Below are 9,934 nucleotides of genomic sequence, written 5' to 3'. Positions count from 1 at the left end.
GAAAAGGGTACCCTTGAAAAATTGGCATATGACAACTGTCAAATTATGAAAGTAACATATCCCTGAGGACTTCAGAAGATGCCCATTTCTTCTCTGGCAACCAGGACTAAAAAAAATGGTGCCTGTTTCTGGGGTTTGGTAGCCGCAAGGGAGCCTGCAGAAGGGGAGAGATGGAATCCTCTTAGTGAAAGAAAATAAATCTCATCTCTCTTTACTGCAGCTTTAAAATATTGTACAAGAAGTATAATGCTGATGTATGGAGCCTGTGATCTCATAAATATTTAGATTTGCGAAGCTGAACATTCTATTGGGGTTTGGGTTTGCGGGAATATCGCATTTTTCTCTGCTTCTTCAAACAAGAAAAATAAGACTAACAACTATACCAGAGATCATGTAGTTTTGCAACTAAGATTTCACTTGGAATCCTTCCCGTTTTCCTTCAATTCTTTGTCAATAAGTTTCTTTAACAATTTAAGGGACCCTGCTAGTGTTTGTTTTCTCTCCATTATCAGAAAAGAGTATATAGAGTATGGTTTTGTTTTAAGAGGGTGATGGGATACCTGCAAGAATATCTTATTTTATAATCTGCTTCCCCTCTTGCAGGGCTTATGGGTTTGGAGGTCATGCTCGTTCTGGTGTAGCAAGATCCAAAAGAGAACTCGGATCGAGGAAGAGATTTTTCTCTTTGGCCTTTCTCCATATCAAGTAAAATACAGTCCTAGTAAAATCATATTATATTGGCCTGTCACTTCATGAGAAACCTAAAGGAACTAATAGCTACACTCTTTTGTTACCATATTATGGGATACAGATAGATGTGAAGAGTTTTGGCATCTATAGAATGCCTTATTCTATGGATTAAAGCATGGAATAACCTCTCTCTCTCTCTCTCTCTGAAATACTACACAAATGGGGAACAGCTTTAACAAGCCAGTGGAAGGAGATGGCCTGCCAATATTAACTTGAGAAGAGTTGAAATAACGCGCATGAAAACACCCTCCAGAGCAGAAGGATCGTGGCAGATTGAGATGAAGCACTTCAGCTTGCTGTTGTAGTAGATGAATCCTCTACCCTTTTCTTGAAGAAGTAATTATCTCATATTTCTTTCAAGTGCGAAATATTTTGCAGAAACAATCAGAGTTTTGGCATGCTTTTCGTTCTCCTTGTGTAATGATACTATGTACCATAGCAAGGTAAGTAAAGCCTATTTGCGACCTGTTTCATTGCTAAGGAGAACTGAAGGTGGGAGGACGTTTTAAGCATCTCAATGTTGAAGATGCTTTACACATTGGCATGATGTTGAGTGCGACCCATTACGGTGCATCTGGGAGCCATAATCATGAAGATCTAGGCGCCACTGCAAATATGCCTCTTTCTGTTTGCGACCTTCCGATATCTGCATTAGATTCAGTTTGCTCACTACAAAGTTGCCTGCCAAAGAAGTATTGCAATTTGTGTGGTCCTCCTAGCATCGGTGGATGCCTTAATGAGGTTGTGTTGGTCCCTGAGCTAATATTGTAGGCTTGTAGCTTCTTAGGGTTTCAGGTATACATTTGAGGAAGGTCCTTTAGTCTTAAATGAAGCTGTAGCATGTGATATCTATAGATCAATCCTCATCTTGTTGTACACTTGCATTTAATTGATATTGCTCATCAAATTCTTGATCTAATATTGAACATTTGACTTGACTTCGTATACAGTTTATCCTCTTGAAAATTACCATGCATCAGAATATTGATAAGATATAGTGCTGATATTGCTAACAGTTAGAAAATTAGGCTATACCTTCTCAATGCGACCACATCTTTGCTTGCTTACCTTCCATATTACTGGTGAGTGACATGATATATTTCTTAAAATGGATCTGCCATACACTGTGTTTGACATTTATCTTATATCTTATGGATATTATACATCATTATGGCTAAATAGAGCGCAATAACATTTATTTGCATGTTTAGCTCCAAGTTCTTGACAAGGCAAAGGTGATTTGATGGTAAAAATTAATTACAATGGTCCCAAGAGTTGAATATAGCAAATTTTTCTAGGATTTTATGCTCGTGATTCTCAACTAACCGCCGCAGCATATCCCTTCCATGATCTTCAATGCTCTAAGAGGTACGAAGATTCTCAAATACATGATACATTTATTAGTATGTTTACGATAATACAGAACATATTTGAACAAAAAAATATCTAGGTTAAGGTAAGACCAACTTACCCTTGTCAATAAGGCAGTGATTGAGAGATGTATGTGATCAGAAAAAGATAAAAACCATGACTTTTCTGTCAATTTCATAGGCATGAATATGAGCCACAAGTTTGCAAATGCACGGCACTTTTTCTTTTTATAGGCCTTTTGCGTATCTATCCTCTTCCCTACCCCAAAATGCGCAGCTTGCTCGATCGAACTGGTTATGAATTCAATACCATATCATTTCAAATTTGATCCCTACAGGCAACTGGACCAGCTTAAATTTGAGCAAAGTTGGAGGTGCACAGCCCCGCTCTGAAGCTTCTTTTGCGCTGAACCCCCGAGGAATATATCTTTTTGAAGATTTTTGCACTTACAGGTAGGCTAATCACAAATTTCTTCATCGCTATAGTGAAACAAAGGAGAGTTAGCTTTCCCCCAATTGTCCCTCAGAAAATATAGGGTTTTCTTTTAATAGGTATGATCAAGAAACATACATGCCATTGGCTGCTTGCACTTTACTGATAAAGTTATACTCATCTCATGAAATAGAACTCATTTCATGGATGCTAGATTTAAATATGCAGAAATTCTGAATATCAGATTACTTCAAGCTTTTTTCCCTAAGTACATAGATCCGTTATATATGATATAAATTAAGGATTATTGGATGTAAGTCGAGAAGTGCATAGATCTCAAGAAATATATATGCCATTGGCTGCTTGCATTTTACTGATAAAGTTATCCTCATCTCATGAAATAGAACTTATTTCATGGATGATAGATTTAAATATGCAGGAATTCTGAATATCAGATTACTTCAAGCTTTTTTCCCTTAGTACATAGATCTCATATATATGATATAAATTAAGGATTATTGGATGTAAGTCGAGAAGTGCAGATTCTGCTGCTGTTACTTCTTCATTTTCTTTTTAAATTTTTTTATATATCCTCAGATTAATTACACACTACAGATCATAGTGTTTCTTGCAAGTTTTTTTCTCAATTTTCCATACTAAAATAAAATTGTTTTAATCAAGAATTTTTGGATTTAGATCGGATGAAGCTTCTCTCTCTCTCTCTCTCTCTCTCTCTCTCTCTCTCGCCCGCTTGCTCGCTCGCACTGGCTCTCCCTCCCTCTCCTCACCCCCTTTTTTGGGTATTGTATGTGCATGTGCTGGTTGTGAGACTCGAATTTGTGTTGCAGACATACAATTTCTTTTTTCCTTGGTACCATTTTAGCTTGTGCATCTACAGACTAGAAATCATCAACTGTTAATAGATAGAAAGAAGAGTAGTTTCTTTAAGATAGAGTAATTCACTAACATATAACTCATGCAGATGATAAAGAAATTGTGCATAGATCGAACAACTTTTAAAAATTCGAGCAAACATTTGCCTATCTTCCATGAAGCAGAAAGACTACATGAAATATATGTGTTGTTGACTGATTCCAGAATGATTGAAGAGCGTAATTTATGCAGGGAATTCTCAATTTCAAGTTTAACATTTGATTAAGAAGTGATGAAAGTATTAAGATGATAAGAAATTCAAGAGAAGAAGAGCTTTTAGCTAGAGAAGAAGGAGGTACCGATGTTGACAAGTTCCCAGTAAGTTCAAGACCATGGCCAGCACTAAAAAATCCAAGAATTGTACGAGCCTCACGCACATTTGGAGGAAAAGATAGGCATAGCAAAGTCAGTACTATAAGAGGATTGAGGGATAGGCGTGTGAGGCTCTCAGTGCCGACTGCTATTCAAGTGTATGACCTTCAGGATAAGCTAGGGGTTAACCAGCCTAGCAAAGTTGTGGATTGGTTGCTTAATGCTGCTCAACATGAGATCGATAAGCTTCCCCCACTCCAGATGCCACCAGGAAATTTCATTCAATTCCCTCAGTCCATGGCAATCTCTCACAAACTGGCTCCACCTCAAGCTCCCTCTTTCCATCCCACTGGAGACGGTACTGATTTTATTCTTGATGGTAGAGCTTTCCAATTAGCCACTTCTTCTAGTGTGGCAAATGGAGATATGCTAGACAGCAATACTGTCGAGAATGCAATGATGGTGCAAAAATCCACATTTTGGAATTCAGATGTACTCTTGAAGAATAAAGAAAAAGAAGCCGTGAAGGAACCCAGCATTGAGAAAGGCAGCATGATCAAAGGAAACGATGTAGGAAGTGGATTGCAGAATAATGCCATGTCATACCCCTCCTACCATCACTGGGATCCATCTAATGCACATATATCCCATTTAGGCCATCCGTCTCGAGCAGAAGGGTTCCATAGTTGTCAGCCTGTATCGATGTTTGCATCATATATGAATGCTTCAACTGACTTCAATGCAAAGCAATACAAGCACCTTCATATGGAAAACTCAGCTTCACAGCTTCTCCCATCAAATTCTCTCAGAACTTCATTGCAGTCAGGCAATCCAAGCTTGGAACTTCTCCAACCAAACTTAACCTTTAAACATCACCATCCTCAAGACCATCAAGATTGAGACCAAACTGTATGGCAATTCTGGCGACCGCATACATTAACCACCTTCGTAAAGTTTGCAGAGGCAGTTGTGAGTTTAATGTGATTTGAAGTCAGGTATATGGTTTCTTGAGTGTTGGAAGTCGCATGAAATTTTATGTTATTTTTTGATATATGGGAGTGAGAAATTTAATGTGCTATATGGTTTCTTGAGTGTTGGAAGTCGCATGAAATTTTATGTTATTTTTTGATATATGGGAGTGTGCATTATTTGGTTTTCTTGTTAATTGGCACTAAATTTACTATAAAGTGGAGCCTATTGTTATATGTTAAAGATAGTTTTTCTTGCCAGGATGGTGCTTTCATAAAAGGTGGAATAAAACTCTAGTCTGGAGTTTGTGTTATAATATAAGAGATCAAAAGTATGGTAATGACATATTTGCTTGATTTTTTTCGTGGCCCTCGACCACGACTATTCAGATATGTTTTCCTGTGGGATTTAGCACCGACTTGGAAGTTGGGATTTTAAGATTACAAAGTGAAAGAAATAAGTTTCCACAAGGTGCTTAGGATTATGAACATATTTCTCTCTGGTTCTTGGTTTGCTTGCCATGCCTATGACCACTATCTATTGAACTACTGATTACTTGCTCTCCCCACCACCACCATGACTATAGAAATGAAGGAAAAAATCTTTTTCTTTCGTATGATTTTGACATTCATAACTCTCATAACTCTAGCAGCATTTTCAGGAAAAAAGTTTGATTTTTTTAAAAAAAATCTTGGTAAAGCAAAGAAAAGAAAGAAAACACTAGTGTTTTGACCTTAATCTTTTCTCCCCCCGATACTTAATTTACTAAAGTAACGGCTATACCGGTTTCATCTTAATTTAAATTATCCTCTTTATTATGATTTTTTTTTCCTTTTGTGTGTGTGTGTGTGTTGTTTAAGGAAAAGCATCACAAGTAGGTGCTAGGTTTTCTTTAAAAAAACAAAGGAAAAGAGAAGAAAGAAGGCGATAGGTGATTGATCTGACCCATGGTTTTGGAGCTCCAGAAGGTAGTTTGATGTGGCTCAAGTTTTAGGTAATGGGCATGCAGCTTCTTGTTTCTTTTGACAAGATAAAGGGGATCGCGGTAATTATCACAACTGCATATAGGACCCAAAGGAAATAGAAGGAACAAAGTCCAATTGGTGGTGGGGCGATAAGCCTTAGGCATGGAAAGTGGCATTTTGCCTTTAGAGGGTACGGTCGATAATGGTCCCGGTGCATCGATCTTTTGCATAGCATAGGGCTATAAAGTCGTCGATTGCCGCTGCATCATTTAATCGTACAGATACATGGTTATTTGGTATCCAAGAGATGATGTGTCGTATTTGACAGCCATCTATCTTCATGATCAGATAACTTCAACGGTCTCTATAGCGAAAAAGACGAAGAATTCGAACTTGTGTTGTGGTGTCTTTTTTTTTTTTTTTGGGTGGGTGGGGGGGGGGTGGTCCTCTTTTGCCAATGGACCATGCTATCTAGGAGATGGTCCCAGCTCTACATGGCCATTCTGACCCCTCTCTACACCCCTATACATCTTCATCCATTCTCCTTACTTAATTGACAACAATACTTTGTAGCTATGGGAAATAAATGTCTTCCTAGGCACCATCTATGGTCTTTACCTTTGGGCACTGATTTTATTGGACGTAAATCAACACTGGTCAACCACGAAAACTAGTCAGCAATTACTTCAAGTGGCCGGAATCTAGAGTACTGATTTGTGTATTCCCTTTTATTAAGTTCATTGTTTGCGCCATTAATGCTGCTGAATAAAGTAAACTCAGAGAAAGATACCATCAAACTAGCTTGCTGGAAAAGTCTCCCAGAGATATGTGGTTGTAGAATAGATTTTGGAAGGGATACCTCTTGTACCATTGAAGGAATAAATCCATTCCACAGAATAGAATATTTTAGATGTTTGGTTGGATAGATAAGTGTAGAAAATAGAAAACATTTAATATGCATTGAATTTTACGATAGTTTGGATTTTATCATGAAGACCAAATTACCTATTTTCTTTTTCATGTTTATAGAAGGAATAAGACCAAAATGGTAATTGAATGGAATAGGGGCAAGTCTGTTCTACTACAATTGATCGAATCTATTAACTTCGTAGTGGGCGGTTATAGTTCTAGACTGCCTGAGCAGTTATAATGCCCTTGAAGGAAGAAGGCATAGCACATACATCGGTGGATCCCCTTCTTGCTCTCTAGACTCGTCGCAACTTCTTCTCTGTATGCAATGCCTTATGATACGCATTATTCACATGCCATATGTTGCGATCAGTGACTTTATCATAGATCAAAACCTATAAGCTATATAGGTAATACGCTATAACACCCAGCTCAGCTAATAAGGAACTGGATTTAGTCTACTTGACTGGCCCAGATGTAAGAGTTAGAGTAGGAGATGGAAAACAAAGAGACAGAGTCCTACTCAACTTAGAATAGAAGATGGACTCCTCCTCTATCTTGATGTCCTACGGGAGCTAGAAAATCTAGGAACGGTTATTTAAAGACCCTTACAACATCGAAGATTTCAGTTGAGTGCTCGTCAGAGTCTTATATTTTGAGAGGGATTCTCGAAATTATTTGGATCTGTAGTTTGGTTTCGCTCGCAAGGCAAGTAATGTAACTCTTTAAAGACCCTTACAACATCGAAGATTTCAGTTGAGTGCTCGTCAGAGTCTTATATTTTGAGAGGGATTCTCGAAATTATTTGGATCTGTAGTTTGGTTTCGCTCGCAAGGCAAGTAATGTAACTCTTTTTCTAAATTTATCGACAAATTATATAATATTTATATTATTAAGTTTTAAGTCGTATTATCTGTGATTTATGAACTCAAAGCATAATATTTATTTATTGAATATCTCATATTATGGAATATTAATTGATGCATGATTGAAAGTATTGATTTTATTATGGATTATGTTCAATTAAATTTGTTATCAGATGATTTTGTGTATTTTTCAATTTGAAGCATTAAAATGATTTATGAAAAGAGAGTTTAATTCAAGATAATTTCATAACCTCACTATATATCGATACCCTACTAGTGGGGGTTATGCACTATTACATCGATACCCCGTCAATGGGGGTTATGTGTTGGTACACCGATACCCTGCTAGTGGGGGTAATACGTTGGCGCCCTACCAATGGATATTATAAATTGGCATATTGATACTCTATCAGTAAGAGTTATATGTTGGCATATCGATATCTTGCCAGTGAAGGTTATATGTTGGCACTTTGATTATCACTAAGCTTATATTTTAATAGAAAAAATATGGTCATAGCTCATGGTTGACGAAATGAACTTGATAATTTGAAAGAATTTAGATTTATAAATGAAATTTGATTTTGAAAAAGATTAAATTTGACATGCGTAATGTTTTGATAATATTGCATACTAGAATTTATTTTTAAATTAATGAATTTAATATGCTTATTTTTTAAAATAAAAAATTAATTTATTGTTTGATTAATGTGGTTAAAGTGTTCATTGTTTACTAGGTTGCCTAGCTCATTATTCTACGTCTTATTATTTTTACAGATTTGAAAACTAAGATAGCATAGGGTCATGATTAGAAGTGACTAGGGGTCGAATTTGATATGTTTAATTTAGATGAAGAATTGACTAGAGTTTGATGTAAGATCTTTTAAATATTGTTGGTTCTATAAGATATTAAATTTAGATTCTAGTTATTTAAATAAAGTTTGATCATTGATTATTTAAATTTATTCCGTTGCTTGTTTATGATATTATGATGAGATATTTTGCATGCTTGTGAGAAGAGTTTTCTATAAGTATGTGGCTATTATTGGGACTCCTGGTTTACGATCTTGAGTTGGGGGCGTCACATGAGTTACACAAGTTCTCGTCCATAAGACAACATGCCTAAATGGAGATCTTAAAAAACTCCTCTGGTAGTTAGTGATGCTTATTTCACCCTCTAAGGTTCATATAAGACTGATAAAGAGAGTGAGAATGATATATTAGAAGGAAGCACCTGCATAGATGCATATTTATCTTTGGCCAATTAGTAATCTTCATTTTTACAATGCTTACATAAAAGTGTTGGATATTCTTGCACCAGATTTATACCCACAATCTTCACCTCCTTATTGTTGTGGACATCCATAGCTTAAAAGAATATTTTGATGGTGGTGATCCTGTTAAGAAAATCCTCTAAAGCGGCGATTATCACCAACTGTAGGATTATAATTTATCCTTAGTTGCATTATTTGTTCTTGCAGCTATCGGATCTCCATTAGATCCGCTCTACTACCAAAATAGTGCACATGGTAATCTTTATCCTTGAGAATGATCTACCCAATGATGGAGAAATAAGATAGAAGGGAGAAGAAACAATCATAAAAAAATTCTCGAAATTCAAAAACAATCGAGAAAAGAACTAGAAATTTCATTCAATTCAGGATGACTTTTTTCAAAAGTTAGGCATCCCTATAAACAATTGCAGAACCCTTGAACCTATCCATGAATGTGTCCACATTTACTTCTTGCTAAAAGGGTAAGAGAATTTTATGCATAAGGAAAATTATTGTAGAAGAAATTCATATAATCTACTAAGATTTGATTTAGTACAAAAATGAAAAAGTGGTTGGAAATCACCTTCTCGTTATTGACTAAGATCTTAGATTGATCTTGATGCGGAGCCTCTCCAAATCTACCTAAATTTGATGATATCAGCCTTATTTGATCATATCTCCAACTTGGCTTTCCAAAACTGACTTAGGTCCGAGCATGGAATGGAATCTTTTATTCCTCTAGTCAGTCTTTAACACAAATACATAGGATGAAAGTGGATTGGATAATATCTATCCAAATTTATTTTTGTATCCAAAACTATTTGGATATGGATAGAAATTTGAGCATTCGATTAATATCCATATATGTATCCATATGCATAAAAAAATTGGATATAAATATGGATAGACAACTATCCGATACGTATCCAAATATTCGTTTTCATCTGTAACCCTATTTAATTTTATTTAATACTCATAAACTTTTAAGAAAAATAAATGACCAATTTAATATGATATTAATTTAATTTATCATTCCCTTAATAATATCTTTAATTTTGTGGTCATAAAGTTTAGTGATCCGATTTATATTCATATTTGTATCCATACATTCAGTATCCGATTTGTATCTATATCTATTTAAAACAAATATGGATAT

The 9,934-nt window shown here is 35.8% G+C and overlaps 1 protein-coding gene across 2 annotated transcripts; it reads left to right on the top strand.

Annotated features, from left to right (window-relative positions):
• Window positions 1-2,381: 2,381 nt before the first annotated feature.
• Window positions 2,382-5,010, top strand: LOC103722092 (uncharacterized). 2 transcript variants are annotated; one of them, XM_008812534.6, is made up of 2 exons: window positions 2,382-2,573; window positions 3,679-5,010. In XM_008812534.6, the coding sequence occupies exon 2, from the start codon at window positions 3,733-3,735 to the stop codon at window positions 4,696-4,698; it is 966 nt and encodes a 321-aa protein (XP_008810756.3). In that variant the 5' UTR covers window positions 2,382-2,573; window positions 3,679-3,732; the 3' UTR covers window positions 4,699-5,010. The 2 variants fall into 2 exon arrangements, with proteins under 2 accessions (XP_008810756.3, XP_026666202.3); XM_026810401.4 differs by having other exon boundaries at window positions 3,536-5,010.
• Window positions 5,011-9,934: the final 4,924 nt, after the last annotated feature.

The sequence above is a fragment of the Phoenix dactylifera genome, chromosome 7 (assembly GCF_051530095.1).
Source record: "Phoenix dactylifera cultivar Ajwa chromosome 7, Ajwa_hap1_PhDact_Kaust_v1.1, whole genome shotgun sequence".
NCBI lineage: Eukaryota > Viridiplantae > Streptophyta > Magnoliopsida > Arecales > Arecaceae > Phoenix > Phoenix dactylifera.
Note: the sequence above shows the minus strand (reverse complement) of the source record. Positions and strands in the feature narration are given on the sequence as shown.